At 42.5% G+C, this 20930-nt stretch overlaps 1 protein-coding gene across 2 annotated transcripts in view; it reads left to right on the top strand.

Annotated features, from left to right (window-relative positions):
* Positions 1-20930, top strand: part of SORL1 (sortilin related receptor 1) — a 222857-nt gene that overhangs the window by 87677 nt on the left and 114250 nt on the right. For both annotated transcript variants that reach the window (XM_004389001.2, XM_023742976.1), the window contains exons 12-15: positions 739-827; positions 14519-14697; positions 16275-16461; positions 20674-20802. In XM_004389001.2, the coding sequence (XP_004389058.1) occupies positions 739-827; positions 14519-14697; positions 16275-16461; positions 20674-20802 (584 nt within the window). The remainder of the gene's footprint in view (positions 1-738; positions 828-14518; positions 14698-16274; positions 16462-20673; positions 20803-20930) is intronic.

Here is a 20930-nt window from a genome sequence, read left to right as displayed (position 1 = left end):
AGACTCGTGTGGGTTCATATATATTTTTAGGGGATTCACTTCTCTGAAGCTCTTCCTTCTGGGATTCTCTCTACACTCTCTGGCCTGCAGGGGCTTCTTTTCCTGGCTCCTTTGGCAGCAGTAGTTCCTGTTGGAGTTTAATGTGTCCTCTGGGGCCAATCCACTCCATGGCTTGGGTTTTTCCCTCAGGGCCGAGCCGTAAGAGGAAACCCACAACTATGTGAGTACCTGCTCCAGGTTTTGGATCCTTCCACAAGCTGGCTGCTTTTGTTTGTTTTTCAGCATCTTCATATAGTTGTTTTTTGTTTTTCTCCAGATTTTTTAGTTGTAATCTACAGGGAGGATGGGCTGTAGCCAGCTTACACTGCTATAGTAGAACTTGAACTCCGGTTGGTTAATTTTCCATCCCTGGTGGGTGAGAGTCAGAGATATGGGTTTGATTCCCACCTCTGCTGTTTACAGTCTACCGCTTTAACCTGAACCCTACTTTTTTCATTTGGAAAAAAAAGTTGGGATACAAGAACTTGCTCTGCCTACCCCCAGGGTCATATGGAGCAGATAAGGGATATGACTGTGCTCTGTAAACTGAAAAATTGTATTCAAGTGGTTGGCATTCCTGCTGAGTGTGTGTGTGTGTGTGTGTGTGTGTGTGTGTGTGTGTGTGTGTATGACTGTGTTTGTGGCTTTCACCCAGTGACCTCCCCAGCAGTGGCATCACCATTGGCTCTTCCTCCTCAGGCACTCCCTGGACCTCACTACTATACATGGGGAGATCATGGCGGCATCATCATGGCTATTGCCCAGGGGATGGAAACGAATGAACTGAAGTAAGTGTCTCTGATTAAGCTTTTTCTTTTTCTTTTTTTTTAAATTATATTTTATGTTTTGTTGTTGTTGTTGAGAATATACGTAACAGAACATACATCAATTCAACAATTTCTACATGTATAATTCAGTGACATTGATTACATTCTTCAAGTTGTACAACCATTCGCACTCTCCTTTTCCAGATTGTCCCTCCCACGTTAACATAAACTCACTGCCCCCTAAGTTTCCTATCTAATCTTTCAAGTTACTATTGTCATTTTGATCCCATATAGATAACTCTTAAAAGAGTAAAATGCTCAAGCAGACACTCTTTACTAATTAAGCTAAACTATTGTTTGTTTTTAAGAAGATTTCGGGGGGATATTTTTGGGTTAAGGTTTCAAAATTATCTCAGGGTAATAGTTTTGGGGGTTCATCCAGCCACCATGGTTCCAGAAAGTCTGGATTCTATGAGAATTTGAAAATCTGTTCTGCATTTTCCCTCTTTTGATCAGAGCTTCCTCTATAGAATCTCTGATCAAAATGTTCGGTAGTGGTAGGTGGTAAGCTTTTTCTTTTAACATCATACTGTTTACCTTGAAATTGAAGTCTGTGATTATAAGTAAATTTTCTCTCTACAATATTAGATTTCAATTCCTGCCCCCAACATTAGCACAATTTGTGATCTTAGGAAATTACTTGGATTTTCTGTATCCATAAAATAATAATAACCTGCCCTTCTTTTCTGAAAGGGCTATTGTGAGGATCAGCTGAGATAATTAATTTTGTTGATTTGAAAAACTATACCTATATAAATATAAAAAATTAATAATTGTTAAAAATTAAGAGACTCTTTCTTTGTTTTGTGTGTGACTCACACAAATAGAACCTCACTCATAGAGCCAACAGAATGACTGTTACTTCTTACCCAGTGGACTTTTGCTGAAATGTATTAGGTTTTGGGAGTTCTCAAAGAGAGTTAGACCTGGGGGTTAACTGTTTGATTTTACAGATGAGGCCCAGCAAGTTGAAGTAATTTGCCCAAGGTCTTCCAATTTGTCAGTGGCTGAGGTAGGACTAGCTCACAGGTCTGTAGATTATGTTCAGTCCTCTTTGCAGTATGTTACTCTGAAAAGCAAAAATGTCAAGATTTTGTAAGCCGTGCTTTTTTAAGTCACTTTTGTCTGAAGTTACTGAGTGGTTAATGTTAGGCCAGAATACCTGGGTGGTGCAAATGGTTAAAGCACTCAGCTGTTCACTGAAAGGTTGGAGGTTTAAGTCCACCCAGCGGCACCTCTGAAAAAACGCCTGATGATCTCCCTCTGAAAATCAGCCAGTGAAAACCCAGTGGAGCACGGTTCTGCCCTGACACACATGGGCCCCCATGAGTCGGAATCGACTCAATGGCAATCGGTTATGTTAGGCGAGGGAAGACTGGCCCTCACTTTTCCCTGTTTTTCAACTGAACCTACCAGCTGGATTATTGAAGGAGGTGGAGAGGACCTCTTGTAATCGTCTTGTTTAGTGCAAGGAGAAAAGCATTCTATTTCTTTGTTCCTTTCAGAAACAGGGCCAACAGCAAGAGAGAGGTGGGTAGTTTGAAAAAGGAGATCTTAGCAGCTTTTTTTTGTGTGTGTGTGTGGTTAATTTGGCATGTGCCAAGCAGCCTGTCCTCAAAGAAGCACAAAGAAGCGAAGCACCGTGCTTTGTGTCCCACCTGGCTGTTCTCTGCTCTGTATGATGCTGGGTAGCTTCTTCCTTCAAGCTAAGAATCAGAGGTATCCCTGTTTGTATGCAACACTATATGTTTGGAGTGACAGCTGATCATGGGAAAGGCACAGAACCGAGCAGCATTTAGTTCCATTGTGCACGGGGGTGCCATGAGTGAGGAGCTGATGTCACAGCAGTGAATAACAATAACTCTGTGTGCCAGGTACTGTATACCTAAAAACAAATAGGATGTTGTTCTCCGCCCTTAAATATTCCACACTCTAGTAGTAAGATAGACATATAAACAATTACATTGTTGTGGGACACACCAAACCAAACCAAACCTGTTGCCATCAAGTTGATTCCGATTCATAGTGACCCTATAGGACAGACTAGAACTGCTCCATAGGATTTCCAAGGCTGTAATCTTTATGGAGGCAGACTGCCACATCTTTCTCCCGTGAAGCAGCTGGTGGGTTCAAACCGCTGACCTTTTGGTTAGCAGCTGAGCACTTTAGCCACTAAACCACCAGGGTTCCTCTTTGTGGCACACTGCTGTCTGTGAAATACAGATGGGGGGCACAGCCTGGCTTCCTAGGAATACATTTCATTCTTCGTACTGCTTTCAGATTTTAGAATCGATTCTCAATTTTCCTTGTTTAACTTTTCTGAATGTTACATTTGCATTCCAAGTTGGCTTTTTTAAAGTAGTTAGCATGGTTCTAGTCCTCTTACACCATCTGTCGGTACATATGTGCTCATGGAATGCAGAGTCATTGCTGTCCTAGCTGGAGCAAAACAGGATCAGGAAAATAGACCTTCTGCCAGAAAATCGCCATGCCCTCCACAAATACCTAAAATGGCCAGAGACTTTGGGAATTACGGAAGCTTTAGTGCTCCCTTATTTGTAAAGGTCGTTTGGGGGTATCTGTCTGTAAGGTTCAAATAAAGCATTTGCAGATATGTTAATAAGTACAGGCTTCCTATTCTCAAGTGTGTGTGCCCCAAATATCAGTCTGAGCCTGGCCTAAATCTGGGTGGCCACCTGGCATTTGCTTGGTATGTTGCCCACGAGATTTTTTACTTCTTCTCCTACTCTGCTTTTGACTTGTCACTGGCCACTGTCAACTTCATCAGAACAGAAGCAAGAAATGATATTGAAGTTAGTTAGTTCAGATCCTCAAACCATAATTGTGATTCTCTGTGATACCCATGCCTGAGTGGAGACTGCTTTTGGTAAAACTGGATTTCTGTTGCTGGTCTGAGGCTTCAGGCCCCTTCAAAGTCTGACCTCCCCAACCAGTGATTTCTCTCGAGTCTCCTAGCATTATCGGCTGTCCCATTCATTTGACATTGATCACGTTCTGACTGCTTTTGTTAGTTACCTTTTCATTATATGTCTGAGCTCCTCAACTCATTAGTAAGGTCTTTGTAGGCAAGTATTTCTGTTCTACACAGGTTAGCAGGCCCTTAGTAAATATTTGATTGGTCGATAAACAGGTCATGTATGCTTTGTCTTCTGAAATTGCTTTCTTTTGTATTATTACTTTTGACTGATTCAGAGAACTAAAAGGGAACTGTTCCTGCCAGCTACACAGCTCCGGGGAAGCTCTCCTGTTGTGCCCTCTGTAGAGGACAGCCTCTGGAGCACAGCTGTGAGTGAATGCTCCCTGGAGGTGTGTGACCTGGCGACGCTGATGAAGTACCTGAGATTATCTAATCTCCTTCCTCAATTTTCACATGAGGAAATAGTGCAGTTTTTCAGTTGTTAGGGTGCAAGCTGGAACTAGGGCATGCTTCTGTCAGAAACAGACATTCACTGAACATCTACTGTGAATCAGATGTGCTAGATACTGAGGAGGCCAAGGCGAGTGACGCTGAGTTCAGGAGCTACCCTTGGCCGTGTGGGTCTGTCAGGTCTCTGCGCCAGCTGGAGACAGAGGTTGGAGAAGAGCTTTCTGACCTGGCACTTACCCAGCTTAGGGAGAAAAGCCAAGCAAGTAGAAGCCAAGTCGAGTCACATCAATAACTCTAATAAGAGGTTTAATGAAGAAACAACATTGCTTAAAGTAAGAGTTAGGGTTTTATTCTTTTGGTGATGGTTCTTTTAAATTATTCATGCTTTCCTGTCTCTGATTAGCACAGATAACTGAGTTGACTGTTCATTGTTTCAGTTTCTGCCTTGATTCTCCACTGAGACAGTTGCCTTTACTGTAGTTAATTCAAATTGAGAGCAAGAAGTGAAACTCCTGTTTTGTTGTGTGTATCTGGAGGGAATGAATGTGAGCCTGAGCTGGCTTCATTTGTTGGCTCCCTCAGTGCTCGGTCACTGTGAACCTGCTCATGGCTGTGTGGGAGCTGTTTCTTTCTCTTATGTATAGTCAGTGTTCTTCAGAGAAGGGACTGTTGTATGTTTGTACTCTGACCAAAACACAGAAGACCGGATCACAAGTTTGCTGGCTTGATCATGAAGGATGAGATCAGTTTCTGTTTCTTCTTGGCAGTTTGCCTCTCCGCATAATGATTTTATTGATAGTTATTAAAAATACTTTGGACTTGCTCCAAAGCATCTCACCTCTAAGGAGAGTACAGATTTCACAGGGGTTTCCTCTGGGATGCCAGAGTAGCCTTGCAAAAACTACACCCAGCAGTACAGCCGTCTTTTCCGGCCTCAAGTTCTGGAAGCAGCTCCACAGTTCTAGAATGTGGGAGGTGGCAGTGAGGGCATTCATTTGATAAGCAGCACTTAATGTCAGTGGTGACGCTTACTGGTACGTTTGCAGAGAGCCTCCCTCACTTCACGTTACTCTCCTCCCGCAGGTGGTTTCTCCTGCCCTTTTAGGTGCAGAAGAGCACATGTTCTCATCACCTTTTGACTATTAGGAAATTGAGACATGGGGTAAAAAAATACAGTGTAGTTTATTTTCATTCAGTAAATGATTGTTAAGTCCCTCCTGTAAGCCAGGGAAGGGGCTGGGTACCTGGGACAGAAAAAGAAAAGTGAGTAAGAGGGTTCTTATTCCTCGTGAATGGCCGTCGAGTAGAAAAGACTCACAGGAACAGGTAAATAAATATAACTGGGTAGAAGATGGAAGTGAGTACAGGATGCTGTTTTTGTTCCTAGTTGGTCTTGAGTTGGCTGTGACTCATGATGACCCCATGCGCAACAAGATGAAATGTTGCTCAGTCCTAGGCTGTCTTCAGGATCATTGGTGTGCTCGAGTCCATCGTTACGGCCATTGTGTATTTTGAGTGCCTTCCAACCTAGGAGGCTCATCTTCCAGCGTTATATTGGACAGTGTTCTATGATGACCCATAGGGTTTCATTGACGAATTTTCAGAAGTAGATTGCCAGGCCTTTCTTCCTAGTCTGTCTTAGTCTGGAAGCTCCACTGAAACCTGCCCGCCATGGGTGACCTCTGCTGGTATTTGAAATACCAGTGGCATAGCTTTCAGCATCATAGCCACACTCACGCCACCACAGTTTGGAGCACAAAATGAGGGCCAGGTAGTGCTATCTGGGAGGCAAGTGAGAAGGCTTTGGAGAGGAGATGAAACTTGAGCTGAAATTTTAAGGAAGAAAAGCGAGGTTGGAATTCCATTCCAGGTCTAGAAAGAGTTTGATCAAAAACAGCAGCATGAATCAGTGTGGAATGTGCAGCCATTCAGTGTTAATAGAAGGCAACTTGCAACGTGAGGGGTGGTGAGAAATGAGGCTTGAGGTGGGCATGTAGGTAGGGGCCAAGTTCTGGAGAACCTTCCATGCCATACTAAAGAAATTAAACTTTGCTTTTTAAGTGATAGCGTAAGGATCCATTGAGGGTTTTAAATAGGGGAATGCCATGGCTAGGTTTGAATTATAGAAAGGTGGGGAGAATGAATCTAAGAAGAGCAAGACTGGAGTTGGGAACCCTTATAATAGAATAACTTGTCTAGGTAAGACATGATGCTGGCGATACGGGGGTAGGGGTCTGAGAACTAAATCTGCAGGACTTGCTTTTAGACTCGACTGAGGATGGTGGGGGAAGATGATTATTATCACTCATAGAAAAGCAGAGGAGAAGGAGTAGGCTTAAAGAACCATGTAATAAATGCAGATCTAGGCACATGAAATGGAAGTGACTGGGATGTCCAAGAGGATGCGTCCAGCGGGAATCTGGACATACGAGGGTCAGTCAAAAAGTATTGCTACTCAGGGTTCCAGTTTAAACATGGCATGGTTTCATTCCAAATAAAACGCGTTTAAACGTGTCTCTGTGGTCAGTGGATGGCTGCAGACACGTTCTCTCAGTAATAAACTTGTCTTAGTCTCGTTACGGTGCCTTCAAAAAACAGGATACTTTTTGTGCCATGGAAAAAATGATTTTGAGGTCAGGGCTAATACCGAGTTTTTAACAAAACTCAAGTGGACATCTTCCCAAATCACTTAAGCTTTTCAACAAGTTTATGGGAGTGCTGCCCCACATAAAACAACAATTTTTAGATGGATCAAGCATTTTAAGGAAGGTTGGGATGACCTCAGAGATGCACCAAGAGAAGGAAGACTGCTCAGAAGGTTCTGGAGACTGATTTTTGGGATTCCAAAGGGGTAATCTTGATAGATTTTCTCAAAGGACACAGGATGATCATAGGGGCTTATTATGAAGAAATTTTAATAAAACTGAAAACTGCACTGGTGAGAAAAAGAAAAGGAAATTTGCACTGAGGAATTGTTTTCCATCACAATGCACCTGCTCATTCTTCAAGGATAGCAAGGGCTGTCCTATGAGAATTTCATTGGGAAACCTTATCCACCCTACAGCCCTGATCTTGCCCCTTCAGCCTTCTTTTTTTCCAAAAAGTCAAAGAACATTTAGAAGGAACACAATTTGAGTCCCTCGAGGATGCCAAAACTGCTGTTTTGACGTGGTGTAAATCGAAGAGTGCAGAATTCTTCGGGGAAGGTTTAGAGAGATGGAAACACCACCTTCAGAAGTGTATAGACCTAGATGGAGGATACATTGAGAAACAATAGCTTCACATTTTGATTTTTTTTTTTTTTTTTTTAATAAAGGTGTCTATGATTTTGTAGCAATACTTTTTGACTTTCCCTTGTATTACATCATCTGGTTTAACCTTACACTACCTTTTGAGAGAATTTTCCCTATGCCTTCTATGATAGATGATCACCCAGTCTTTGACTGAACAATTCTGGTCATGGGAAATATTTACCAGTTCAAAAGGATCTTCCATTTCACTTTGGGACAGTTAGTTCATTCATTCATTCACTTATGAATGCAAGTTCTCAGGTAAGAGAGAACCAAATTCTCCTCACTCTAGCTTCTAGTCAGTAGGCTTAGTTCTACTCTGTGGAAACACACAAAACAGGTATTTCCTGTTTCACATGAAAGCTTTTCAGGTATTTGAGGACTGCTTCCATGTCCTTCTAAGTGTTTTCTGTTCCCTAGTAAATATCCCAGTTCCTTTCCTCGGTTCCTGCATCTCCACCATCTAGTTTCTGCTTTAGGTATGCCTCACGATGTCAGCGCCTTCAAATGTGGGATCTCGTTACAATGGCCTGAAAGATCCAAGACATTGGGATTAATTCCTCCATGATTCTGGATGCTCTATTACTGTTAAAAACAAAACAAAACAAAACAAAAAACCTAAGGCTGTGTTTACATTTTTGGCAGCCACTTCAAACTGGTGTCACTTACTAAATTTGTTTTTAAAAAATTGATGTATCATTTACATACTATGAAATGCTCATATCTTAAATATACCATTTCATCAGTTCTGAAGTATGCATGTCAAGATGTAGAACATTTCTATCACCCCAGAATCCCCTTGTGCTCCTTTCCAGTTAATACTGCCCCACCGTCCACTCTCTCACCTAGAGGGAACCCCTAGCCTGATTTTATCACCATAGGTTAGTTTTGCCTATTTAAGAATTTTATACATGTGGAATCATACCATTTGTACTTTTTGTATTGGGCTTCTTTTGCTCATAATAATAGTTTTGAGATTTATCCAGGCTATAACATGTATCAGCAGGGTAAGTTCAATTTAACTAAAAGCCCAACCATGGTCTTGGGAATCGTCTAGCTCAATTGGCATAATACAGTTTATAAAGAAAATGTTCTTCATTCTACCTTGGTGAGTAGCGTCTGGGGTCTTAAAAGCCTGTGAGCAGCCATCTAAGATACTCCAGTGGTCTGACCTCTTCGGGAGCAAGAGAGAATGAAGAGAACAAGGTACAAGGAGAAGATTATCCAAAGGACTAATGGACCACAACTACCAAGGCCTCCACTAGACTGAGTCCAGTACAACTAGATGGTGCCTGGCTACCACCACTGACTGCTCTGACAGGGATCACAACAGAGGGTCCTGGGCAGAGCTGGAGAAAAGTGTAGAACAAACTTCTAACCCACAAAAAAAGATCAGACTTACTGGCCTGACAGAGACTAGAGAAACCCCGATTGTATGGCCCCCAGACACCCTTTTAGTTCAGTAATGAAGTCAGTCCTGAGGTTCACTGTTCAGCCAAAGATTAGACAGCCCCATAAACAAAATGAGACTAATGTGGCACAACAGCTCAGGGACAAGGACTAGAAGGCAGGAGGGGACAGGAAGGCTGGTAATAGGGAACCCAAGGTTGAGAAGGGACAGTGTTGATATGTCATGGGGTTGTTAACCATTGTCATAAAATAATATGTGTACTGACTGTTTAATGAGAAACTATTTGTTCTGTAAACCTTCATCTAAAGTACAATAAAAAAATTAAAAAAAATTAACTAAAAACCTAGAGATCCCTTTTTCTTGTGGATACTTATTAAAAACTAGATGTTCTTATTCCATATTTGAGCAGATAGTTTTTTGAAACTATGTGTGGGACTTTTTTATTCTCATTTTTGCTCATTGTTTTGTTCTAATGAAAACGTTTTAAATCCTGTTGTGGCTGTTTATTGTATTACCTATACAGTTAGCCTTGTACCCTTTGCAGATGTGATAGATTTAACTTCCATACATTTATCCAGATCAGTGACAAATGTGCTGAGCTGTCTGGGGACTAGAGGTCTTATTTTGGGTTGAGACCAAACCATATTATCAGCGTACTTGGGATTTGTTTGTTTCACCGGTAGTAAATCTTAACAAATTGCATGGTCCACAAAGATTTTCATAAGAAAAAAAAGAATGTTCTATATCATTACCTCTTCTTTAAATCAAGAAATAACTTGAAAAAGAGACATGAGATTAGTGTGTTGTAACTTGTGTGTGAAACCATGTTGGCTTCCAGCCTTGACTTCCTTCTTTCCTAAGTGCTCTCAGATCAACTGTTTAATAATCTATTCTTGAAATCCACTTTTTTAGGGATATAAAACTATTTTCCTTTTCATATCTTCTAGATCTTTCTCTGTCCTCCATGATTCATTTAGAGATTATGAAGAGGGATGCTACAATCATTAAATCTTTCAGTTCCCTAGAATGTACTTTATTTTGTATTCATTTTCCTTTAACTTGTCTGTTTTCTGCCTTGTCCAGTTTGAGTATCATTCACAGTGATAAAGGTAAAAGCAAAACGGAAATTGAGTAGTCTGCCTTTTTTCTATCATCTATTACTCTTTATACCATTGGTCATCAGAACAATAATCCTATTCCTTTCTAATTATAGAACTTAGTAGCTAACCAAGCCACCAATCTACCGATTATTTTGGTAATTTAAAACATAATCCTTGGCTCGTTTTGAATTTAGTTGCCTTGACACTGTTGTACAGATTACTGCTGCTCTTTCATTTTTTGGCTTTTGAATATATGACTCTCTTCCCACTGGACTTGGTTTTTAAAAATCTGAGCTCATCAAGGATCTTTCTGTGCAGCTACTCATTAGTATCTTGAGTTGGGTGTCTTGCCACCCCTTCTTGTATTAAGTGTATATGTAGTTATATTATGTGATATTCTCATTCCTTCTGAGATTTTTTTGGCCATGTGACTATGTTTTGATTTTTATCTGAACATTTTGAATTGACCTTTCCTAAAATCTATGGCCCTATATCTTGTCTTATGACTAGTAGGAATATGAAAATGACTTGGTGTAAAAATGGTGGCATGGTGGGGGCATCTGACCTCCTCTAACTTTAGGAGGGGGAGGAGAGAGAATCAAGACTCAAGATCAACAGCCCAAGGCTAGTTCCTATGAAGCAGAGGTCAGACATACCTCCTCTCTCCAGCCTTTTTACCAATTCTGACGCCAGCCATCCCTCCCATGGCACTGTTTCTCTGCTAGGTTTGATAATTCTTGGCAGTGGCTACACAGAACTCACAGACAATACTGATGATTATGGTGTTTATTAGGGAAGTAACAGGTTACAGTTCAGGATCAGGAACAACTCAGGATACAGTTCTTTGATCAGGACAGTTTCTTGGCCATGGCCACAGGTGGGCCTCTCCTTGGCCCTTAGTATCTTGGCCCTCGGCCCCTCGGCTCCTCACCCCTCGGACTTCTTGGGCCTCTGAAGCCTCTTGGGCCAGCCCAGCTTCTGCCCTGCTCAGGCAAGTGTTACAAAGCTCTTTAGCTCCACAGATAAGCGCCCAGAGGCACCCCACTCTGCCAGTAAGCGTTGGCCTGGAGGCTCTCAGCTCACTCACTCTGTGAGTCAGGGAGCCTAGCTCTACCAAATGCCTGGAGCCACCCCACTCCACCAGGAAGCCTTCTGCCCGAGGGCGCTCAGCTCTCTCACTGAGGGCGCTCAGCTCTCTCACTGCGTTAGTGAGGGAGCCTGGCTCCACCAAATGCCTGGAGGCACCCTACTCCGCCAGGAAGCCTCCTGCCTGAAGGCGCTCAGCTTTCTTGCTCTGTAGGTCTGCAAGCCTAGCTCTGCCAAGTGCCTAGAGCAGGGGTGGATTACCCAGTAAGCAAGGTAAGCTAGGGCTTACTTGTGCTTACTTACTAATCTGTAATTTGAAATTGGTCACTACAGATTAGTAAGTAAGCACAAGTAAGCTTGTGCTTACCTTGCTTACTAGGTAATCCATCCCTGTCAGGGACTGTACATTTGAAAGGAGGCTTTGATTCTGTAGGAAGGTGGTGTGGAGTTGAGAGAGACAGATGCCGGTCATACTTGGAAGCAGAATCTTTGATGTGGTAAAAAAAATGTGAATTTGTTCACTACAGATGATGTAGGTAAGGTAAGCATCCTGCTTACCTTGCCTATTGGATAATCTGCCCTTGGCCTAGAGGCACCCTACTCTACCAGCAAGGCTCCTGCCTTAAGGCACTTAGCTTTCTCACTCCATGGGCCAAGAAGCCCACAGCGCTGTCTCCTGCCAGTCTCCTGGTTCTGTTGCCCCTGCTGTCACTGTTTCTTTGCTGCTGCTTCTTGCTGTCTCTTGCAGTCTCTGGTGTTGCAGCTCTCTCTCTCTGTCTCCTGGGTCTAGGAGGTTCTCAGTGCAGAGATCTCAGGATGTGCTACACTCCTAGCTCCTATTTCTTGGTGACAGTGAGGTCCCCCTCTGCTCTGGGGTTAGCTGTCTTTTAAGCCTAGCAGGATGGCAAAACTGACCAATCCCCTCATTAGGGTTCCATACACCTTATTTGCATGGTCACACCCCCACCCCTCCCAGGGGTTCCATGCATCTTGTTTGCATTGTTAGTAAGCTGCTCAATCCCTTTGTGGGCCACAAGCACCTTATTTGCATAGTCCCACCCAGTCATTTGTGGGAGTTGCAAGACCTGGCAAGAAAGGTCATATAAAGCAATCCATCACACTGCACTTGGTTTGTTTTCTTACACGGTTCTTGACACTTTTACTTAACCAACACAAGTTCTCTTTTAAGGGCCAGAATATAGTCCAGAATAGATGTTCCTTTAACTGTTACATTTGATACTGTGACTGCCTTTTCCCCAAAATTCTCAAAAAGCATCATTTTCTAAATGAGCAGTTTATTTATCAGATAGAAGGCTGTGCTTGGCCATGTACCTGGTTGTTAGTCTCATTAATGCGTTATTGTCAGGGTCCTCTGGTAACCTCTCAAGAAATAGGATGACTCATTTCCTGGGTTATCTTAGATTTGAGGGGCTCTTAAACAGCATTAACTAGGCAATGTGTAAGTAGATGGACTTCCAGCATCATCACAGAGCAGATGAATAGTTCCTTTCATGTCTGATTAATAGGCCAACACTGTTGGATCACTTGGCTCTAAAAGTGGTACTAAGACTTTATCTCGTCACACTGGCGCAAGGAGGAGAATGGATGAGTTAACTTATCCCATATCTGCTTCATAACTAGCTTAAACCAAAAGCATACGAGCCAGACGAGAATTTCTCCTTTATTGCCTTGTAACCCCACCATTGGTTTAACCCACAACCTTCTTGCAGAAGTATTGATTTTAGTAACCTCAATATGAGAGGAAGTATTTGGACTGAGTGATGTTGTGAAAGATTTATGTCAAGTATTAGAATCCCAGGAGAGTAAAACTAAAATCTGTAAAGCATGGAAAGGTGAAAGAAAAGGAGTTTTGTAAATGATTAGGATTTAAGAGAAACCTGATAGGTCTGTGATCCGAAAGAACGCTCTTCTGATGGAGAGGTTTCTCATGCCCAGCATCTCACCAGCTGACAGGGTAAGGAAGCAACAGCAGTCAGTCTCGTCCTCCTCCTCCTTCAGTACAAAAAGACAGTTTAGAATTGGTACAGTTACTTAAATATTGCCTATTTTTAAAGGGCTTGCTTTCTCCTTTGATCCCAGTCTGCCTTGGAGACTTTTTTCAGGACATATAAATGTTGGGTATCTTTTTTTCCACCACGTATTACTTTTTAAGTTGGAAGAACTGTATAAAGAGCACTCAGGCAACCTTCACCTGGAGTCATCAATTGTTAACATTTTGCCAATTTGATATCTGTCTATCCATCCATCCATCCATCTGTCCATCTACTCTATCTATTCTGTCATCTGTCTTTCCAGAATCATATGAAAGTTGCAGACATCATGCCTCTTACAGCTACTTACACATCTATCTCCTGTGAATGAGAGAGCATTTCCCTACATAATCACAATGCTGTTATCACACCTAAGAAAATTAATGTGAACTCATTAATATCATTTGTAAAGTATATTTGTATTTTCTCAGTTGTCCCATATTGTTTATAACTGCTCTATATTTTTTTTCCCCAATCCAGGATTCAGTCAGAGTTTGCACATTGCATTTGGTTGTTACACCTCTTTAGTCTCTATTAATCTGTAATAAGCCTTTTTTTGTTTGTTTGGTTGGTTTTCATGGCCTTGACTTTTTTTAAGAATCCAGGCCAATTGTCATGTAGAATGTTCCACGTTCTGGTTTTGTCCAGTCGTATAGAGTATTACATAGATAATGTATTATTATCAACACTTTATCCAGGAGGCATGTAATGTCAGCTTGTCCCACTATTGGTGATGCTAAGTTTGGTTAAGAATGTGACTCTCAGATCTTTTCTCTGCAAAATTACAGTCCCCCTTTGTAGTGAGTAATTAGTCATGGAATGACAGCTTTAGACCCTGTGTACATCCTTGTCCCCAGTGATCTTTGACCCTTGTATTTTAGCATCTAATGAGGACCCTTGTCTGACTCAGTGATTTCAGCGTGGGTTACAAAAGGGGGATTATTCTTATTGTGTCATTTTTTTCAATATTTATTAGGTAACATTCTAATATAAGAAAAAAATGTCCCTCCCCTACTTCTCTCTCTCAGCATCATTTGAGACCGATACCCTATTTTTATTCAGTGTGTAATACATCACCATCATTTTTCTTTTTTATGTTCATATTTCCCTAAATTTGGCAGTTGGAACCCCATCAGGCTGGCTTCTATGTCCTTTTGATATAACTTCACTGGTCTCTCAACACTTTCTTGCTTTCTAGTACAACCTGAAACATTTTGCTGCTTTAGTCCAGGATCAGCCATTTCTCCAAGGAGCCCTGGCTCCTGTTACTGGTGAATGTTACCTGGGAACTTTAACTCCAAGGTCTTCTTGTTTGCATTTGGGCAGGTATAGCACCAATGAAGGGGAGACCTGGAAAACATTCCTCTTCTCCGAGAAGCCAGTGTTTGTGTACGGCCTCCTCACGGAGCCTGGGGAGAAGAGCACTGTCTTCACCATCTTTGGCTCAAACAAAGAGGATGTCCACAGCTGGCTGATCTTCCAGGTCAATGCCACTGATGCCTTGGGTAAGCTGCTGCCTCCTTGGCTCTTTTCATACACACATTTATTGACTTCTTGTTATGTGCAGAGTACCAGCCTAAGTACTATGTGCTCGGAAGAGTTTGATTCACTGGGGGAGATGCACACATACGGTAAGTTAGTAAGAAACCCAGGCAGGTCGATGAAGGCTTATTTAAACGATTCTTTTTACTAGAACTGTGTTATTCTTTCATCTTCATTTCTTTGTGCAGTCCCTGGAACAGGTATGTTTAAATATATATCTGTTGAATATGTGAATGAATGAATGAAAAACATTCTTCCAAATCAACAGCTCCAGGTTGACCAGCTCGGCGAGCATCTGCTATGTGTAAGGCAGTGTGCCTCGTGATGCAGGTCTTCTCAAAGCTGTCTAGGACCTAGTCACCGTTTACTAGTTACACGCAAGACCTGTAAGTAAGCAGGGAGAAGTGAAACTACTCAGTACCCCCTCGCCATGTTACCCTGCCTTTTTGTACTTCTGTGCCTGGGCTGACATGATTTCAGCTGTCTGGAAGGCCCCCAGGGCCCCCTCGTCCCCACCCATTCAGTTGCTACTCATTGAAATCTTCTCCATGTTTCAGTGTCCAAGGCAGATGCTGCTAATATCCAAGCCAGAAGACATTTCCCTCTTCTCTATGCCTAGCATATACATACTCATCATGCCCTGCCTTGAATGATGAATTCCTGTGTGTGTGTTTATGTGTGTGTGTCTGCGAGCATGTGCTGTTTCCCATCAACTCTATTGTAGGGTCCTCAAAAACAAGAACCTGTCCTGTGGGTACTTATTTTTCAGCCACTGGACATCCGATACTCTTGTAGTCAGTAAGAGTTTGATTGGTATTTGCTTATTTGAATGGAATTGAATTGACCATTGTTCATCAGCTCCTGGTAGTGTTTAATCTGACTGGAGCCACATATATAAAAAAGACATGAAGTACCAGTAGAGACACAGGTACATTTGGAATTCCTGTGGAAACCACTCTATGTAGACTTTTAATGTGGGTTGATGGAGCGATAGTTCCGGGTTTCCTGACCGTTTCTCAGCCTCCTTCCATGAAGATCCTGCACTTTCAAGTCGTGAGAGCGAATTCTCTGTTCCTCTCGTGGTGCCTGACTACCAGAGGTACCCCCACTGCCCGAGGGAGCAGGCAGGGAACAGCACTCTGGGATGCTGTGTATATCAAGGAGTCAACCTTTCCCTAATTCCCTAGGACATAAATACCTCTGGGTACCTATTTTTGAAGGGAACTGCTGAATCTCCTAAAGTATTTCAGAAGTTTGATATTGCTGTAAGGTGGCTTGCTCCTTTCCAGTTTTCTCAGACAAACTTCTGTGCTTCAGGTGCATCATTTTCATTTACATGGGTGCCTCCAGCCACAATGCAGGCTCATCAGAGAGGCTTGGGACAGCTCTGGAGAGCCCTCTAGCTAGATTAGGTCTGTGCCCTTGCTGGGCAGGAGCAGGAGGAACAGGAAGTGGAGACTGGGCTGTGAGGGGTGGATAGGACAGGAAACGCCACAGGAGCCTGCATCTAATGCTTCTTGCTGTGTTCCTTTTTCCTCAGGGGTTCCCTGCACAGAGAATGACTACAAGCTGTGGTCCCCCTCTGATGAGCGAGGGAATGAGTGCTTGCTAGGACACAAGACCGTTTTCAAACGGAGGATCCCCCATGCAACGTGCTTTAACGGAGAAGACTTTGACAGGCCAGTGATAGTGTCCAACTGCTCCTGTACCCGGGAGGACTATGAATGGTCTGTTCTTTGATGGCTTGGGCTCATTCTGCACTGTTGGGGAAACAGACTAGGGCCTGGTCCCTTCCCCTGAGGGAGGGAAGGGGCTAGGAGGAAGTAGATATTTATTAAGCATCTTTTATGAACCAGGAACTGAGTGAGGCACTTTTTACATAAGGTTTCCTATTTAGTTCTTACAGCCATGTAATATGGTGTAGGTGTTATAATCGAGGGAAGCCTGAGTAATTTATTTAGGAATAGGTAACGCTGCGGTTTATTTCTATGAGAGTAACCCAAAATGGGAACAGACTGAAGGTTCCATTGCAGGTAACTCCTTTCCCTTGAGTGTCCTACTCTACCTGGATTTATTTCGTTATCTACAATGAGGGGATATTAGTATATGTGTTTGCCTCATTCATTATTCCTTGAGCAAAATATCCAAGGTGCTCTTGAGAATGCTAAAAGTAGAAGAAATAGCAGGTGCATAAATGATTGTAATAGGAGACAGAAAGTAGCAAGTACCTGAGGGGAGGAGTGGGTACCTTTGTGGTTAGTAAAAGGAAGAAGGGGATTGTGATTTGCTGTTGAGAAATTTCTGAAGGAAGCACTGTTTGAGATGTGCCTCAAGGAATACGTGGATATATGGACAGAGGGATTCTCAGAAAATGTAGCAGCAGTATGAAAGTGTGGAGGCAGGAATGTGTAGGTGGTGGTTTGGTTGGGATGTCTTGTTGGGTGTCTGAAGCGAGGGCAGTGTGTGGGGATGAGCCTGAAGAGTAAGGGGGAGGGTTAGAGACTCTAAAAGCTAACCTAACAGGGTGTGGACCTTACTGCGTAAGTAGGAGGCCTTTGTAGTTTTTTTAAGTGGCTTGATAATCAGAACAGAGCTTACCTTTAGAAAGATGATTTGGCAGTAGAGATCATAGGATCCCAGAGCCCCTGGACAGTCCCTACAGTATAATTCAGCATGAAACTGTTTAGATTAGGCAGGGGTATCAGGAGAGAGCGAGTATTGAACATGAACACTTAACTCCTATTTCAGTGGTCTTCTTGCTCAGAGCCACACTTACTTTGACTAAAGTGAGAAACCTGTGACGTGTACTAGACCAGGGATTAGAAAGTGTTCACAATAAAGGGCTATGTAAGTAACTGTTGTAGACTTTGCGGGCTGTGTAATGTCTATTGTCTCTGTTACAACTACTCAACTGGGGTTGCATGAAAGCAGCCATAGATGAATGGGTGTGGCTGTGACCCAATAAAACTTTATTTACAAAAACAACCAGCCAGGTTTGACTCTTGCTGGAGACAAGTGTTTCCCAAATATTAATGTTAACGTGCATATGTATCACCTGGGATTTGTTAAAATGCACATTTGGACTCAGTAGTTCTGGTGATCTGCATTTCTAACAAGCTTCTAAGTGATACTAATGCTGCTTTTCTGCACATCTGCCCTTTGAGTAGCAAGGCTTTGGACCGTACAAGGCATTCATTCCCTTTGAAAGTGGTATGGTCCCAAGGTAACAACATAGAGGCTTTAATGGCAAAAACCACAGAGATGTTTGATATTCCCAGTTATGCCAATTCAGTGCCCCTTTGCCTTCTGGCCTCTGTTAGGCACCCCCACATTCTAACTCTGGTCTGAGAGCTTTTGCTGGCATGAGGTACTCGTCCCAGGGCTAGACTGGATTGAGACTAATCACTGAAAAGGTTATGGTGCCCTCTCTCCTGGCTCTTTTCCATCCCCAGTAAGTACTTCAAAATGAACATAAACTTAAAAAATATGTAAGAAAATCCAACAAGTCTTTGGGGTTTTTTTGATGACCGCTATTACGTCTTTTCTTTTTTTAAAAAAATAAGACATTAAAATCCTCTCTGTGGTCTGGCTCCTACTTGGTCTACCTTGCCCCACCCTGTCTGACTCCTTCAAACTCCCTGGATGCTCATCCCTGCTGTGTGCAATGAGTCTTGTTCATTGTAGGGCAAGAAAACCACCTGCCTTGCCTTTCATGGCGTTGTTGCAGGCCAGGTGAGCTCGTGAGCCAACGGCACTTTGAAGGTGGCAAAGGCTGTCCTGATTTCGCCATCCTCTTACCATTTCTCTGTTTGCTATAGCTGCTAGAAAGGAGCCAGCCCCACTGTTTGGCTCTTGGAAATGTTTGGTAGGATTGGACTATGGCAGTGAGAAGGGACATGGTCCAAAGATGGGGAGCAGGAGATAAAAGGAGAACAAACAGACGTGTCCTATCTATCCATTAGTTCAGCTCCTGAATGATAATTAGATCTGAAAGTAAGGTTACTTCTGACAATCCTTTCAGACCACACTGGGAAGCCCAGCTATTAGCACATACTCAGTTGCTGTGGAGTCAATTCCCACTCGTGTGTCAGAGTAGAACTGTGCTGCATAGTTTTCAATGGCTGATTTTTCAGAAGTAGATCACCAGGCCTTTCTTCTGAGGCACCTCTGGGTGGACTCGAACCTTCAACCTTTTGGTTAACAGCTGATTATGTTAACCATATGCATTACCATACATTCCCTGATTTCAGGGGTGCTTTCTTTTACATCTTTGTATTTTCCTACGTTGCCAAGAAGTTTGGCTTCAAACACTTGACTGCAACCCCCAGGAAGAGTGCGTTTCACATCATGACCCTGAACCCACACTATGTACACATACCCACACACACACACAGTTAAAAGTATTATGAAACGGTGTTTATTCTTAAGTGTGATGTATTTTGCCATATCCTGTTCTTTGTAGGGATAGTGAGAGAATCTGGTCTTGACCCTCCAAGTTACTTTCACATACTGCTAGGTCATGACCTGCCTTTGAGGAAATCTTCCTAAGAATGGTGCTTTGCTAATGGAGGCAAATCAGTAATTAGCTAAGGCCCCACCCGTTCTCTCCCAAAAAGATTTAAAGCCCACATTCAGTAAAAATGAACTGATATAATGAAGGAGACCTGTTTGAGTCAGGAATAAAACTGCTTCCTTTTGAACAAGTCTCTAAAAATTGTTAAATGTGGATTATGATATGATACTTTTCTAATAGTTTGCGTTTAATAAATATTCGTTGAATTGTGTTAAATAGAGTAAATGAAGGCTTTCTGGTGGAGCACCTCAGTGAGGAAAGTCCCTTTGAATTCATGGCTTGGGCAGGATCTTGGGAGGCATATAGCAGAGTGGCCTTGTTTTGGAGTTCTCAGGTGTGGCCTAGAGAAGTCATGCAGTGAAGGGTAGAGCAAGACTAGACCCAGGTCTCCTCCTTCCTACTCCAGGGCACTGCCTCCTGAGCTGTGAGGTTTGGCAACGACATTGCTCCTAGATAGCAGAAGGTCTCGTGGACCAAGCAGTATGACTCAAAGTGCAGGCATCCAAGGTGATTTTAGGTAGTATGTGGACATGGTACTACGTAACATTGAATCCTTAGTTTTAAAAAAAAAAAAAAAGTTCTTTAATTTCTCTTTTAAGTCTTCTGATTATATCAAGGAGAAAGTCTCATTGGGTGCCATTAATTCTTTAACTATATCACTTGCTAATCCCTTTTTAACAAAGAGGGGAGGCCCAGAGTCTTTGGATAGGAAATTACATCTAGCTGAAATCTAACATTTTGTTTCTGGTGTAATGATTTTTCATTTTTATCTATTTATGGCATAGGTGGAGCCTTGGTGGCACAGTGGTTAAGAGCTCATCTGCTAACCAAAGGGTCGGCAGTTTGAATCCACCAGCTGCTCCTTGGAAACCCTATGGGACAGTTCTGCTGTGTCCTGTAGGGTCGCTATGAGCCAGAATCGACTCTACGGCAATGAGTTTTGTTTTTTTTCTTCCCTTGGTACAGCATAGGTAGATACCTAGATAGCTGTTGTCATGTTGACTCTGACTCATGGTGTCCTTATGTACAACTGAATGAAATGTTGCCCACTCTTGTGTCATCCTCATGATCACTGGCTTCTTGGAGTCCGTCATTGTGGCTATTGGGCCAGTCCGTCTCACTGAGGGCCTCCACACCCTTGCTGGCCGTGTAAGGCATAGGATAGTGATCTTCCTTTTGTGGCTCTGATATAAAGTTCCCTTTGAAAATGTATTTATTTGAGTGAAAAAGTGAGTATACTTTAAAGAGACATGATAAGTAACTTTAAATGCAGGTGGTATGCAGTATATTAAAAACCCAAGGATTGGTACTAAAATGTCTGAAGTATGCAAGATGATGCCTTAACAAACTTCCATTGCCTTTTCAGTGACTTTGGCTTCAAGATGAGTGAAGACTTGTCATTAGAGGTTTGTGTTCCAGATCCCGAGTTCTCTGGGAAGTCATACTTCCCTCCCGTACCTTGTCCTGTGGGTTCAACTTACAGGAGAACAAGGGGGTGCGTATCACAAAAGTTCCCAAGTCTCATTGTTTTCACCCCATATTTCTTTCTATTATTCAGTGTTAGTCTTTGTTTTCCTCATGTCTTGGTTATAATCACCTCTAACCTTGCCTATAAAATGTGTG

The sequence above is a fragment of the Trichechus manatus genome, unplaced genomic scaffold, assembly GCF_000243295.1.
Source record: "Trichechus manatus latirostris isolate Lorelei unplaced genomic scaffold, TriManLat1.0 scaffold00227, whole genome shotgun sequence".
NCBI classification, from domain to species: Eukaryota; Metazoa; Chordata; class Mammalia; order Sirenia; family Trichechidae; genus Trichechus; species Trichechus manatus.
Note: the sequence above shows the minus strand (reverse complement) of the source record. Positions and strands in the feature narration are given on the sequence as shown.